Below are 16,280 nucleotides of genomic sequence, written 5' to 3'. Positions count from 1 at the left end.
TCACAAACCTGAAGGCTGAACATTTTATTTTGAAACTTAAAGATCAAATGCTTGTTAAACCCCAAACTGATTTCCCTCCATGCTCTCCTCTCACCCTCCTTAGACATATCTTACCTTAATACTACACAAAATGATACATTGGACATCAATGACCTTTGCACAAGCTTTAAATGTGAGAATGATGGTGTTTGCATTGTCCGTCATGGCAAAGCTGAGTGCAGGTAAGGATGCAATCTACCCATTCTTTTGTTACATAGTTTTTCATTCCCACAATGTAAGATTCATATGATATTTCATATGAATGAAATCAGTTGAATCTCATCTCAAAACCGTTCATAAGATATTTATCTTTTGCTCTCCATTTGGGACTTTGGGTTGCCAGCAGAACGACAGAATTATTTATGCCAAGATAGCACGTTATTCTAATTGCCTGAAACAGTCCTCATGCGTTACATATCTTATTAGGTCCTCACGACGGTCTGGTGTGGTTACTGTGACTGTCCCTGTTTCCTAGATGGAGATACCTACATTCTGAGAAGAGCTTGGCCACAGTCATAGCTGGGATGTGGAGGGACTGGGGCACTAAGAACTAAATTTTCTCCACTACCTATGCTACCTTCCTTTCCCAGCTGGGAGCTGCTGTGTTAAGTGCCAGATTAGGAGTAATTCCATTGTTCCTTTTCGTTGGCCCTGCCTGTGCTAGTCTAACCAACCCTTCTAGTCCAGAATGGGTGACAAATAGTTCCACCTGCCAGTGACCTGAGTGTTGACTCACACCTTCAGTGGTGAAGATTTTTAGATTAAAATATCAACTCATAACTCTGAGTCACGTTCCGAACATGTAGGTGTCCGTCAGGGGAAGACTGGTGGTACATGGGAGAAAGGTGTGAAAAGAGAGGCTCAACTCGAGACACCATTGTGATTACTGCGTCTTCCACTGTTGCTGTGTTTGCCCTGATGGTGATCATCACCCTCGTCAGTGTCTACTGTACCAGGAAAAAGTATCATAAAGAGACAAGTTCAAAGACAGCAAATATGAATCTGGAAAATGTAAGCTGACTCTCATCTTTGCTTATTCAAAACCTATTGATGGAATTATATAGAGACAAATGAATCCTAAAAAAAAAAAAAAAATTTCTCTACTCCCTATGCTGGGGACATCAGCTTTGAGACTATGAGTTCTTGTTATGTTCACTATAAAGCAACGGGTCTTTAATTGGGATCCATGGAGGGTTTTAGGGGGAATTTTATTATCCTTCTGGAACTGTACCCAGAATTTTGTATGGTTGTGCAATTTTCTGGGGTGGGAGTCTGTGACCCTCCTGAAAGGCACAACTGATTTTGCCTACACATTTCAACCTTCCTAGTTAAGGGGAGAGGTGACCTGTAAGTGTCATCGTTCTAAAGGTTGAGCTCAGGCTTGTAGGAAGGGGGTGCTAGGCACATTTGGGGCTTTTGCATTAAAGAAGTTTCCAAATGATTCTGGCTTCATGTGTGGTAACTAACTCTAAGGCAAGATTTTCAAGTAGAAGTTTTAAAGTCTTGCCTCGGAAGGTCTCTAGAATGGCAATACACTCTTGAAATTACCCTGGGGAAGCAGGCTACTTGAGATGGATATTTGCACGCAGGACGTTTACTGTGCGTGCTCTTGGGAACACCAGTGATGGAGTGAGGGAAGGTGGACCAGGCAGAGGGTGGGGTTGGATTGTGCTGTGGTTGCTGCTGAGGCCTCAGCATCCTCTGCAGGGAGCTCTGGAGCTGGGATGGCCCTTAGAGTGCCCTGAATTGAGGCAAGGGGGCCAGGCCATTGTACTCCCCACATCAACAGCCATTGGATTGGGGCTTTCCCCGGGGAGGGAGCAGAAAATTAAGCAAGGCAGCACCCTTTGGGGTAGGGCATGTCCTGCAGGAAAGCTTTCATTTTGAAGGGCAGGACTGACAGAGAACCCCAGCACCCACTACATACCCCAGTCATAGAGAGCACAGTTTCGTATGCAGATTCCTATTCTCACTCACAAAAGAGCACTTCTAATGGAATAAAATCTGAACATCATTTACAAGTGAAACATAAAAAGTCTTCCAGTTCTATTTCATTCAAAACAGTCTCTGAAAATTACTAGCAAAACTGAAGACAAAACACGCCCAATTAACACATCTCTGAAACTGAAAATACTGCAGTTACCTTAAGCATGAGGATATTTTCTTAAAAAAATGATTATTCAAGACATGCTGTATTTTAAATTTTTGATTTTTTTAAGTAGACAGACTTATTTGTTTAAAGACACTTGTTTGGTTAAAGACAAGTTTGTGAAGTTATTCAAAAGATGGACAATGATAATGAACAAAAAGCAGATAGTTTTATTCTCATACACTGCTGTCATGTTTCCTCAACCTCAGGAAGATGTTTAAAGCTAGTCATAGGCAGTGGATCAATTACTTCACAAGCTTATTAGAAAACTACTTAAATATATATATAGGGTTTAAAAAAAAAAAAAAACCAGGTATTTCCAGCTTACTTTATGACTCAAAATAAAAGGGACAGATCAGCCAATGACCCAGTAGGTCAACCTGGTGGAAGCTGTGCCCACCGGCATGGTTCTCTGGGCTAGTAAGGATGTACTTAGGGGCCGGAGTAGGAATGGAGTGGTTTGGGAGGAGAGGACCAGTTAGCTGGTAGATGGGACTGCCAGGATATTTCTTTGGAAACTGGTAGATGTAAGTGCTATTATAAAGGCCAATTTATCAACCTAAAATTGGAATTAAAGAAAATGATAAAACAAAGAGAAGAGAAAGCAGGAAGTTAATTCAATAAAGGAGAGAACTATTAAGAGTATCAGGGAGACATGGTAGGGCCATTAAGTGGAAACACACACACACACAACCCCCATATTATAAAAACAGAACTGTTTTGCCTCTGGGTCATTTAAACACATGCCCAAGAGCAAGGAGTCAACTTCCATTTTCCTTAGTCTAGGCATTTCTACAGTAAATTTACTGATAGCAGAAACTCCAGCTCTAGTTTAAATCTTAAATCGGACTGACCTTTTTCCTGAGACGGAAGTGTGTGCTCGCCCTAATGTTTTAGCATCTGAATAAAGTGGGATAGGCCAGAGCATGTTCCTGGAGACGAGCCTGGGGGCCCCTTGCCAGCTGGGAGGGATGCCAGGAGACTGCTCATGGCACTTCATTTAAACATTAGACTGTTTCACTGGATTCATTTCAATGACAGTTTTTAAATTTAGACATTAAGCGATCGATTGTTCTTCCCCCTTTTAGCAATATGCACTTTGAAAATGAACTCAGCAATACAGCCAGCAAATGAAATGAAAAATTCTTCATGATGGTTTCACCTACTGTGTATTCCAACCACTTCACCTTCTATAAATGGATCTTCTCTGTACATAGCTGGATATACTACAAATCATTATTTTGGTAAAGGTCTAATTGGTGAAATGTTGCTTGTGTTTTTGTTTTTAAAGGAGGGGAGTAAGAAAATAAAAAATAAAAACAGATAAAGGTGGAGAAGAAATTCAGGCTGTTCTGGAAGCATAATATTGTCTGTAAGATGGAGAGCAAGAACTGGGGGTAGCTTTCCAAATGACTGCCTTCTCTTTGGGGGCCAAGTGTGTTGGCCTCACAGGTGATTCCCTAGAAACCCACTGGAAACACCCAATGGGAATGATCTTCCATGTGGAATCTCAGCATTTCCATGCTGTCCTGTCCCGATGTAGGGAGGAGCAGAGGGCAGCTCCTTTCTCCCTGGGGACACGTGCCCCCCGCCGCTCTAAAACTGGCCACTCTCTTGTTTTCTTAATTACTATTATTATTATTGACCATGTTTGCGGCTTGTCGGATTTTAGTTTCCCCACCAGGGATCAAAACCAGTCCCGCAGCAGTGAGAGCGCAGAGTCCTAACCACTGGACCACCAGGCAATTCCCTCTCTTGTTTTCTGCCTTAAGCCCCATAGTATGTGAGTCTGGTTTAGAATCTGTTTGAACATACTACAACCAATAAGAACACTTTAAACTCCTAGAACAGTTCTCAAAGTTTTGGGTTTCAGGAGCCTTTATACTTTTAGAAATTATTGAGGGCCCCAAAGAGCTTTTGCATATGAACATTCCATTTATCGGTTCTTACCATACTAGACATACAAACCAGGAAAACTGAAAACTATGTCTTTATTAATCCTTGAAAAATAACAAGCCCATACGTGTTAACATAAATACTATTTTCTTGAAAGATAACTATATTTTCCAAAACAAAAGAAAATTGAGCAAAAAGAGAGGGTGTTGTGTTACATTTTTTGCAAATCTCTAATATCTGGCTTAATAGAAAACAGCTGAATTCTTACATAAGTGTCTGCATTCAGTCTGTTGCAATATATTACTTTTGTAGAAGAATATAAAGAAAATCTAAACTTACACAGATATGTAGTTGGAAAAAGGAGGCATATTTGAATAGCTTTCCAAGTCATTGCGGATATTCTTTTTTAATATCCTTTGTTAAAAGTGGACAAATGCATGGACATATATACACCACCAAACGTAGGATGGATAGCTAGTGGGAAGCAGCCGCATAGCACAGGGAGATCAGCTCGCTGCTTTGTGACCACCTAGAGGGGTGGGATAGGGAGGGTGGGAGGGAGGGAGACGCAAGAGGGAAGAGATATGGGAACATATGTATATGTATAACTGATTCACTTTGTTGTAAAGCAGAAACTGACACACCATTGTAACGCAATTATACTCCAATAAAGATGTTAAAAAAAAAAGGGGGACAAATGGTAATTTCTTAAAGGTTAGATACAATTGGAATCTGAAAACTTATCAATGAATTTTGGTACTCCATCCAGTAAATCTATTGGTCTATCTCATATTTTGAATGGATCTTTCATCTATGCATGATTTTGTCATATCGTGCATTGATTATTTAGAAAATATTGGTTCACTGACTTATGTAGCTCTTGCAACTTTTGGTACATTTCATCACACAGTATCAAAACATAACATTAATGTCACCACTTGTCTCATTAAAAAAGTCTTTAAGTCTTGGAAGTTGATGCTCATGGTGTCAGAAACAAATTTTCCAAAATGCTAATTTTTGCTTGAAAGCTTAAAGTTTATCATTGGCAATAAGTACTGTCCTCCTTGTAATGACAGGTACATGACTTCATTGAATTTTTAAAATTCAAGTTTTATTTTGAGACCATTGTCGATTTACATGCAGTTGTTAGAAATAATACACTGTGTACCCCTCACTTAGTTTCCCTCTACGGTGACAACTTGCAAAACTTTAGTGCAGTGTCACAACCAGGATGTTGATATTGATACAAACTACAGAACAGTTTCATTACCACAAAAATCCATCAAATTGCCTTCATATAACAAAGTCCCTTTCCATCTTGTTCCCTCCTCCTGTTTAAACCATGGCAATCTGGGACTTCCCTGGAGGTCCAGTGGTGAAGACGCCAAGCTTCCACTGCAGGGGGCGCAGGTTGTATCCCTGTTTGGGGAACTAAGATCCCGCATGCCAAGCGAGTGGGGCGGCGGCGGGGAGGGGCGGGGTGGGGGAAAGCCCTTGGCAATCATTAATCTGTTTTCTATTTTTATAGTTTTGTCATTTAAAAATGTTATATTAATGGAACCATGCAGTATAGAAATTTTCGGGATTGACTTTTTTTTTTTTAACTCAGCATAATTCTCTGTAATTCATCCAGGTTGTTGAGTGTACAATAATTTGTTCCTTTCTGATGGCTGAATAGAATTTCATGCTATGGATGCACCACAGTTTGTTTAATCATCTGCTTGTTGCAGGACGTTTGGGTTGTGCAATCATACAGTAAGTCACCTTTTCAGATTGGTTTCTTTCACTTGTCACTATTTTTTTTTTTTTTCTTGGCCTTGCTGCATGGCTTGTGGGATGTTAGATTTTTAGTTCCCTGACCAGGGATTGAACCCGGGCCTCAGCAGTGAAAGCGCCGAGCCCTAACCACTGGACCGCCAGGCAAGTCCCTTGTCACTATTTTTTATTTTAGCCATTCTGATTAAGTGTGTAGTGATATCTCATTGTGGTTTTAGTCTGCACTTCCCTAGTGACGCTTGATACTGAACATCTTTTCATGTACTTATTTGCCATCTCTGTATCATCTTCCTTGGACTATCTCTTTACACCTTTTACTCATGCTCTAAATGGATTTTTTGCTCTTATACCATTGCATTTTGAGACTTTTTAATATATTCTAGATCTGTCCCTTTGTTGAATGTATGGTTTGGAAACATATTTTCCCACTCTGCAGCATGTCTTTTCATTCTCCTAAAAGGATATTTTGCAGAGCAAAAGTTTTTAATTTGGATAAAGTCCAATTTATCAGTTTTTCCTTTTAGTGAATTATGTTTTTGGTATTCTCAAGTCTCAGAAGTCTTTGTCTAGCCCTAGATCCTGAATATTTTCTCCTGTTTAAAGAGATGTTTTATATATTTTTTGTTTTATATTTAACTCAGTGATACATTTTGAGTTAATTTTTATAAAAGGAGTGAGGTTTAGGTTGAAGTTAATTTTTTGGCTATGGGTGTTCGATTGCTCTAGGCATTGTTTGTTGAAAAGGCTATAGTTCCTCTATTGAATTGTATTACATTATACATATATATATAATTATAAATAATTTATATATAATGTAACAATTTTAAACTTATAATTATATATCTAATGTAATACTTAGAGACCCATTATAAAAGCTGTGCAGAGGGACACTAAAAATCATACATAATGTATTAAACTATATATATGTTATATATTATATTATATATGTATATCAAATCATAGTCTTCATTCAATTTTGAAAAAAAAAATCTGCCAAATAAATAAGTCTGAATGACCATTATTTATCCTTTAAGTGTTTTTTAAAGTAAAAATGGTATTCTATTAAAAAGTGGCTAATTCATCTAACCCAAAAATCTTACAGGTGCTTTTCCTTAAGTTAATCATTATACTTCATTATGCAGCAGAAGTGCTTTATTAGTACGTTCCATTTTATCATGCAGAATATAAAAAAGATGTATGCTCAAGGTTTGAGATTTTGTACAGTTAATAACAGTTACTGCTTCATTAAGGATATTCTTGAGTAAAATTGGCTTTAAAATTATTAACTCATTTATTTATTTACTGCAAGTGTGTAACAGTGAAGATTACAATGACTGTTAGTTCAGTTTGGTACCACTGCCTTGATTTGTGCTAAGATACCAGCAGTTCTATCCATCATTACTTTTTCTTTTCCAATTTTTTTATTGTGCTAAAATTTTTAAACTATAAAATTCACTATTTTAAAGTGACATTTAGTACATCACAATATAATCACCAGCACTATCCAGTGCTAGATTATTTTCATCACCCTAAGGAACATTCTGTATCCATTAAGCAGTTACTCCCCTTCCTCCTTCCCGCACCTTGAAGCCCCTGGCAACCACTAATTTGTTTTCTGTCTTTATGGATTCGCCTATTCTGGACATTTTGTATAACTAGAATCACATAATATGTAACCTTTTATGTCTGGTTTCTTTCATTTAGCATAAGATTTTCAAGGTTCATCTACATTGTATCATACATCAGTACATCATTCCTTTTCACAGGTGCATAATATTCCATTGTATAAATATACCACTAATCAAAGGAAGTTGTAGGAAGTCACTTTAGCAACAAAAGAGAAATTGTTGCCCACACGCTGGTGGTTAAGAGTGTACACTCTGAAGCTTAGGTTCAAATCTCACAACACAGGGCTTCCTTGGTGACGCAGTGGTTAAGAAGCCGCCTGCCAATGCAGGGGACACAGGTTTGAGCCCTGGTCGGGGAAGGATTGCACATGCCGTGGAGCAACTAAACTTGTGCGCCACAACTACTGAGCCTGCGCTCTAGAGTCCGTGTGCCACAACTACTGAGCCCGTGCACCTAGAGCCCGTGCTCCACAACAAGAGAAGCCACCACGATGAGAAGCCCGCGCACCGCAATGAAGAGTAGCCCCTGCTCACCGCAACTAGAGAAAGCCCGTGCACAGCAACGAAGGCCCAATGCAGCCAAAAATAAATAAATTAATTTTTTAAAAAGCTATAAAAAGAAAAAATCTCACTACACACTTACTGTGTGACCTGGGACAGTTATTTAATCTCTCTATTCCTTAATTTCCTCATCTCTATACTGAGTAGTAATATTATTTAACTCATAATGTTGTTGCGAGGATAAACTACATGATATATGTAAAGTGCTTAGAACAGCACCTGGCACATCACAACCACTATGTAGGTAAGAACTGCTATTGTTAGAAGAGGAAATGCAAAGGGATGATGAATGGATGGGTAAGAAAGCAGGAGGGAGAATCTTGGATGATAATGGATTATTCTCAGTGATTTTTTTTTTTTTTTTTTAGTTAAAAGTAGTTTTTTGTTTTGTTTTGCGGTACTCGAGCCTCTCACTGTTGTGGCCTCTCCCTTTGCGGAGCACAGGCTCTGGAGGCGCAGGCCCAGCGGCCATGGCTCACGGGCCCAGCCGCTCCGCAGCATGTGGGAGCCTCCTGGACCGGGGCACGAACCCGTGTCCCCTGCATTGGCAGGCGGACTCTCAACCACTGCACCACCAGGGAAGTCCTAAAAGTTTTTATTTTTAAATTTTATTTTATTATTATTATTTTTTTTAGTAGTTTTTAAAAATAATTGTATATGTGCCTCTCCTCACAACACATGTTCATGGCAGTTTACAATTAAAACCCTGGATAAGAGAATTCGGCCCCTCAAAAGTTGATATCATCATTGTTTTTTTCTATGCAGGGTCATGACCATTTGTGCTGCAAATGTTATTCGTCTCCCATTGTTTGATTCTTGGATGATTAACACTACCAAGTTATGGGCAAGCTGTTACTATTCCATAATCAGGAATTCCCTACTTGAGAATGAGATAAATATTTGAGAAGTTTGTATTTTCAATTCTAGGAGCAATAGATGAAAACCTCTCCAATTTCTTATATATGAATATAGTCATATTACTCATGTGTAGTATATGAAGATATCATGAGGACAAGGGAGTAAGTAGGTATGTATACACTTTAGCAAAATGCCATTTATTAATATCATGTAGCCATATTGGGTCCAAATTTGAGTTACCTGTCAGTCTCAGGCTTTAAGCTTTTTAATAGTATATGGATTTTTATTTTTACAGTGGTTTCCAAAGGTTATAACTGGAGCATATAACAGTTTACATAAATGTTTCCTCTTTTTCCTCCCACCCCACACCCAGTTTTCTTTAAAGTAAGAGGGGAAATGGAGCCATCTCAGTCTGTTGTGATCCAGTACCTGCCATGATTCTCACACCAGGATATTTTTCTTTAACTACTTTTTCCATCGTCCCTGTATCCTGTGATTATTTAAGATACATGATCTGAGGTATTAACTAACTAACTACTTCTCCAGTGGGCGGAGTTCAAGAATTTTCATCATTGTTTCAAGGCAGGGAGTAGGGGAACTTCCCTGGCAGTCCAGTGGTTAAGACTCCACGCTTCCACTGCAGGGGGCACAGGTTTGATCCCTGGTGGGGGAACTAAGATCTCACATGCCACCAGGCACAGCCAAAAAAAAAAAAAAAAAAAAAAAAAAAAAGCGGAGAGTAGGTCCCTTTAATGGATGTTGCAATCCTATAAAATGAGGGAATTGGATTTGATCATCTAAAGACCTTTTCCCGTGGAAGCATCATTCTGTGGTTCCATGCTCACCATTCAGCACGGTTGTCAAGTCAGACTTGTGAGGCCTTTGATTGCAAGTTTGTGATGCCATTTGTTTCTACCAGTTTTGACTGGCGAGAGATGATGGGTATTTCTGGAAATCAGCTAAAGTGGCCCTGCCCTATGGTTAGAGCATAATCACAGTTTTCAATTTTTGTGGGCCACTAGCTTTAAAATTATGAGATTCTTAAAGAATTTTAAATTTAAGATGTTTCACATTATTTTAATTTTGCACAGAGAGAGAGAGACAGACTTTTTTTTTTTTTCAGCCATGCAGCACGGCATGTGGGATCTTAGTTCCCCGACCAGGGATGGAACCCATGCCCCGCGCCTTGGAAGCACGGAGTCTTAACTGCTGGACCACCAGAGAAGTCCCGAGAGAGTCTTTATTAAGACATTTAATACTATGATATTTCAAATTAAGAATTTCACATTTTGCATAGAATTTAATTACACCTTATTTCATAGGCAAAATCATGCCCATGTTGTTAAACACTCACATTTGCTCTTTCATTCACTCTTTTGGGCCTTTTGGTACCGGGGGATTTTGATGAGTTAATCAATTCTTTTAAATACCTGGGAGAGAGTGAAGATCACTTAATCTTAGGGCTCAAAATGACATTAAAATCCCTCTATTTCTATGGACACCACTGCTTAGGGCCTGGAAAGAATGGTTCTATTCAGATTATCTTTGTTTATTAAATTTTTTTTTTAGTTTTTAAAGCCCATACATCTGTATATAAATTTTTATTTTGTTTTTTCTACTGTCCTATTATTTGTTTTAGAACATTCCTATTAAATGTTTCCACCCCCACACACTTACATACACACACATACACATGTGTCAAGCTTGGGCTCATAGAAACTTCGTTCCCATCAGGGTTCTAGAGCCCTCTGTGGCACAGACCAGTTAGAAACTGAGATCTTTAAAAGTGAGACTCCAGCCTTGACCCCTGAAAGACTATATTGAGGACAAGAAATTTCTGTGAAAATTATAAACATATATCAAATGTTCTCCTTTGGCATGGTGAGCTTGTGGCATTGCTTTCTTCTAGGAAATCTTTTTAAAAAAATTATTAAAAATTAAAAAAAAATTATTAAGAAAAGTTTATTGAGTTTATCTTTAATATCATATTTAAATAAGAACATGGACTGCAGAAAAGTACAAACAATTATACTTTGGCATCTAGTATTTTACCATAAATCCAAAGTTCACCACTGAAGTCGTGTCTGACTAAAGCCATTAGACTAGAAGCCTTCTAGAACATTGACTCCACTGCTCAGATGTAGTCTACATCAGAGACAAAGTGCTTGCCATCATTAGAGTTACCGATTATAGGAAATTTTCATCAGAGCTTTCAGATGGCGGGGAAACGCTGTTATGGAAACAATCTCTGGCCAGTTAAACGCCCATTTCAAACCAACCTAGCAGGTGGAAACAGGCCCCTGGAGGTGGACAGTTCATAAATCTCTTTTGGGATTTTGGGGATTAGCAAGATCAGAAGAAGAAGAGAACTAACCTTCTTCTTGGTCAGGAGAAGGGAACTAATATTTTCCGAGGGCCCCTTACTCAATTCTAGACTTTGTGAGGCATTTTATATATTTAATTCTCACAACAGTCCTTTGTGGTATTATCCTTATTTGGCAGGTGAAAAATATTATGTTTAGAATTAGGTCAATCTGGCCTTCAACTTGTGCTTTTTCCAACTCTGCTATGTACGTGTGGTGCCGTGGGCAGGGTGTGCCACCTGTTCGACAACAGAAATTCAACGGAGTAAATTTAAAGCTCAGATTGGTTTTATTAAATGATTCATGAATTGGGCAGCATCCCATCTGGCAATGTGAAAGGAATTCCACCAAGCTGTAGAAAAGGGAAGGGTTTTAAAGGTGAAAGGGGCAGAAGAAGAAAATTATTAGCAAAGAATGCATTGTTTTAGGCAAGGTCACCTTCCTAAAGGGAACGGAAGGGGCAGATGATCTCACCAGGTGATTCCAGGTTGACTGGTTAAAGGTTACCTTTCTGGCGGGGTAGGGTGGACAGGGGAGCGGAGGGGTTGAAACTGCAATTAAGTTAGGTATTAAGTCTTGCTTTGCTGATGCAAGTTTAGCACAAGTGACTGCATTTGGGGCCTGCTGTCTCTTTTTTAACACACTCCATTGAGGAGCCAGCCATACCTCAGGAGTGGGAGATGATACATCTGATCTGCCCTTTAAGTATTACCTATACAGAACATATGTTAAAACTTTAAGGAGAAAATTATCAAGCAAGGCCCAACTAAACCAAACCTCTACTTGTGGAACAAACAGAAAAGAAATTGTTCTGGTAAGTATGTGTGATAATGTGATTTCTAGTAAGAAATATATATTTGGTCTTCCTGTGGCTGCCATAGTGCTCCTAAAAATCTTGGAATTTCCTAAGCGATGAGAACTGTAAAGGTGTCTTATGTTAGTGAGGTGACTTTTGGAACTCACTTAAGGATGGGGGCTGGTTGCCAGGGGAACTGACCAAGATTAAAGGGTTGGAACTTTCATCCCACCCCCTGATTTCCAGGGAAAGGTGGGACTGGAGGTGAAATCAATCACCAATGGCCAATGACTTAATCAATGGTGCCTATATAATGAAGCTTCCATTGAACCCCAAAAGGCTGTGGTTTGGGCAACCGGGTTGGTGAACACATGGCAGGATGGGGAAAGTGGGCCGCTCAGGGAGCGTGGAAGCTCCACCCCCTTCCCCCATACCTTGTCCCCCACATCTCTTTCATCTAGCTATTCCTGAGTTATATCCTTTTATAATAAGACAGTAATCTAGTAAGAAAAATGTGTCTCTGAGTTCTGTGAGCTCCTCTAGCAAATTAATCCAACCCAAGGAGGGGGTCATTGGATCAGAAGCGTGGGTGGCGACCTGGATTTGCAACTGACATCTGAGGTAGGACTAAGTCCTTAATTTGTGGAGTCTGATGCTACTTCCGGGTAGATAGTGTCAGAACTGAGTTGAATTGTAGGACAGCCAGCTGGGGAAGGAGAATCCCTTGGTGGTGTGGGGAACGCGTGCCTCTCCTGCCCGCGCGCCCACTCCTGACATCGCAAACGGGAGCAAAATCATCAGTATGGGAATGTGAGACAAAAATCTAACCGTGTGACTGAGACTACAGAGGAGTTCCTCAGACGGAAGACTTTGCTTTACCAAGGAATTTATCATTTGACCGGCCAATCCAAGGACTAAGCCTCAGACTTAAGGCTCTCCTCATCTCTGCTTTTAACTGCTCTTGGCCTCCTGAAGACGTGAGGCCTGGATTCCGGTTTCTGCCATCCAGTAGGCCCTTCTGTTCCAGAGCTGAAGGCTAGGACAGGTTCCAAGAATATCCTGAGCTCCCCTCCCTGCTCCCTGTCCAGCCACCCGTGGACCCCACAGAAATAGGTCTTCCAGAGGCTTGGAAAAGTCATACATGGGCAGGCGCAGGGAGAAGATGGAAAAGGTTAGATATTTTTAATTTTGTAAGTGGTTAAATTGTTTGCAGGTTCCCAATCACTACATGAGGACATCTAAACTGAGAGGAGAAGTTTTTAAAAAGGAATCTGATTTGTACATCTTTCATATAACTACCTCAAGTGTATATAGCTCAGATAATGTGTTGAGTTAGCTATCTGGGTTTTTTTTTTGTTTGTTTTTTAAAAATAAATTTATTTATTTATTTTTGTCTGTATTGGGTCTTCGTTGCTGTGCACGGGCTTTCTCTGGCTGTGGTGAGCGGGGCCTACTCTTTGTTGTGGTGCGCGGTGGCTTCTCCTGTTGCAGAGCACGGGCTCTAGGTGTGCAGGCTTCAGTAGTTGTGGCTCGAGGGATCTAGAGCGCAGGCTCAGTAGTTGTGGTACAAGGGCATAGTGGCTCCGTGGCATGCGGGATCTTCCAGGACCAGGACTCAAACCCGTGTCCACTGAATTGGCAGGCGGATTCTTAACCATCACGCCACCAGGGAAGTCCCGGTTTTTTGTTTTTTTTTGTTTCGTTTTCCTTTTCCAGGTATTTTCAAATATTACGTGTTTTTTTGGGTTGACTTGTGTTCTTACTCTAATGGTCACAGTAAAAAGATTTAAGTTTTTGTCGTCATTTTCTGATGATTGTATAACCAACAAAAACAAAGTCATCCCCAGGTCCTTCAGGACTACCTTTCTGAATGAGTAGCTTTAGATCAAAGGTGTCCCCTTTCTGGGGAATGACTCAGTCTTCATAAACCTTAATGAGAGTGATTTGGTACCCTCCAAAGCAGCTAGGATTGTGCAACACTTCCTTTTAGATGGAGCTTTGGAAAACTATCACATGTAAGGAGCACGTGGGGTTGTCAGGATGGTGTGATAATGCATTAACTGATAAGGCAGCTGCACTGTCATCAATGTACAACAAGCCCTTGCTTATCTGTAAACCTTAGCCAGACCTCTCATCTGACTCACAAGGGTGTTCTCCACTTCCATAGTTTGGCAGTATTTCATGAATTAATTTTCGTAGCCTGAAAGCTCCTAAGCCAATATTAAGAAAACTATAAAAAAGGTAGTTAATATCAGAAGAGAACTGAATACACTTCTCCCTTTGGAAGCTCTAACATCTCAAGAAACGTATCTATTTCCTATTCTTTTTTTGGCGGGGGTGTGGGTACGCGGGCCTCTCCGGTTGCGGAGCACAGGCTCCGGACGCGCAGGCTCAGCGGCCATGGCTCACGGGCCCAGCCGCTCCGCGGCATGTGGGATCCTCCCGGACCGGGGCACGAACCCGTGTCCCTTGCATCGGCAGGCGGACTCTCAACCACTGCGCCACCAGGGAAGCCCTATTTCCTATTCTTAATCCCCTTAATCTGCCTCCAATTTGTGTCTTCTTTTGGCTGCTGCTGCCTCTGGTTATAATTTCTTGGATCATTTATAGTAACAATATAAGAAGGAACAAGGAAGGGAGGGAAAGCTAAAGAGTGATGGCCCTGAGTGACAGATGGGAATGTTTTCTCGAGATAATTCTATCAGAGTCCACTGACTAGTGGTATTCATAAACTATGTGATATGCCAATCGACAAGCAGCCCACAAAAAAACCTCCCCATTAAATAGAACCCATTTAAACAGACCACTTCCTGCAGGTGTCACCCCTCGGCTTTGATCTCTCAGCTAGTAAATCCTCGAGCTGAGATTTTATAAACAGATAGGGTAGGGGGTCCCTGGAGAAAGAGAACCAGGCATGGCTTTCCTGACATAAGAGAAGTCATTTTTGGCCTAAGGCATTTTGTGATCTAAGCCTGGCCACGTGCACTCCTGCCCTTGAACAGGTCTCAGTGATTAATGATCTTAAGGGAAGTGAGGGAATTCAGGAACAAGGGAAAAGCAGTCAAGAAACAGTTCAGCAATCAAACAAGGTCCTGATTCCTCCTCAAGGGATATCCTACCAATCTGATACATATCTGAGTTCTGCAGGAACTAAGGTTCCCCCACCCAGGTGGAGGATGGTAATGACCTGCTGAGACCCCAGACTGGTTGGACTTTAAGGGATGATGATCTTAACCTTTTCTGACCCTCTTGACTTCAATCAGCTGAAGCCTGGACGCTGGTAAACTTTGCCCCAATTCTATGCTGAATTCGCTTCTGCTCAAGCCCCTGCATGAATATGCATATACCACCCAAACCCCCTTCATGAATATGCATATACCTTTAGCTTGAAATTTCCCCAGTTTTGCTGTCTGGGGAGGCACTGCTCTGGGAAAGATCCCTGGTGTTCTCCCTACTTGCTGCAAGAAATAAATTCTTCCTTCTCCTGCTCTTTGAATTGGTTACGTCTTTTGACTTGACACCCACCAAGAGGTGAACCCAATTTTGGGGTAACAGTTTGACCAGGACCTTCTGACTCAGGAGTTCAAGCATTTAACCACTGCTCCCTGGCAGAGTCTATGAGACATGAGAAAGAAAGTGTAGCTGTCTTTAAGGAAGCACAACTGCTGTTTAGTCACCCAGTGGAATTCCAGAGAAGTAAGAAAGATAAATTCTAGAAACAGCTGAGTTGAAACTTGACTTTTGGTTGTATAATTCAGGACTCCTTGGCTTATAAGTGAAGAAGTGGTAAGTTTGCTTAAGCAAATGGGGACTGTATTGGCTTGGAACTTCTGACCTTGGGAAGGCTGGGTTGGAGCTGGCCCCAGGAATGAACGGAATCAGGAGCATGTGTGCTACCAAGTCTCGTTCTCAGCCGTCCCAGTTCCACCTCTTTGTGTGTGCTGGCTTTGTTCTACCAAACGAGCTCCTCTGCGCTGGTGCTGCCAGACTGAGGTCCTAACGGCTCTGCCGCAGACAGGATGACGTGGTGCTCTCTGCCTTCAGCCCCATCCTGCGGTATCCTGGGGAAGGGTTTTGATTGCCATGGCTTAGCTTATGTGCCAGTTTCTTGCGGCCAGGGGTAAGGTGCCCTGTTCAGCCCAGTCTGGTTCAGTGCACACACTTGTGGCAAAGGAGCGGGATGGAATGGATGCTGGGAAATCACTGCGGATTGG

At 40.9% G+C, this 16,280-nt stretch overlaps 1 protein-coding gene across 1 annotated transcript in view; it reads left to right on the top strand.

Moving 5' to 3' along the window:
- MEP1B (meprin A subunit beta) overlaps positions 1–16,280 on the top strand; it is a 46,549-nt gene that overhangs the window by 10,543 nt on the left and 19,726 nt on the right. The window contains exons 8-9 of the mRNA XM_059040286.2: positions 104–221; positions 846–1,050. Coding sequence (XP_058896269.2) covers positions 104–221; positions 846–1,050 — 323 coding nt within the window. The remainder of the gene's footprint in view (positions 1–103; positions 222–845; positions 1,051–16,280) is intronic.

This window comes from Kogia breviceps, chromosome 15 (genome assembly GCF_026419965.1).
Source record: "Kogia breviceps isolate mKogBre1 chromosome 15, mKogBre1 haplotype 1, whole genome shotgun sequence".
Taxonomy (NCBI): Eukaryota; Metazoa; Chordata; class Mammalia; order Artiodactyla; family Physeteridae; genus Kogia; species Kogia breviceps.
Note: the sequence above shows the minus strand (reverse complement) of the source record. Positions and strands in the feature narration are given on the sequence as shown.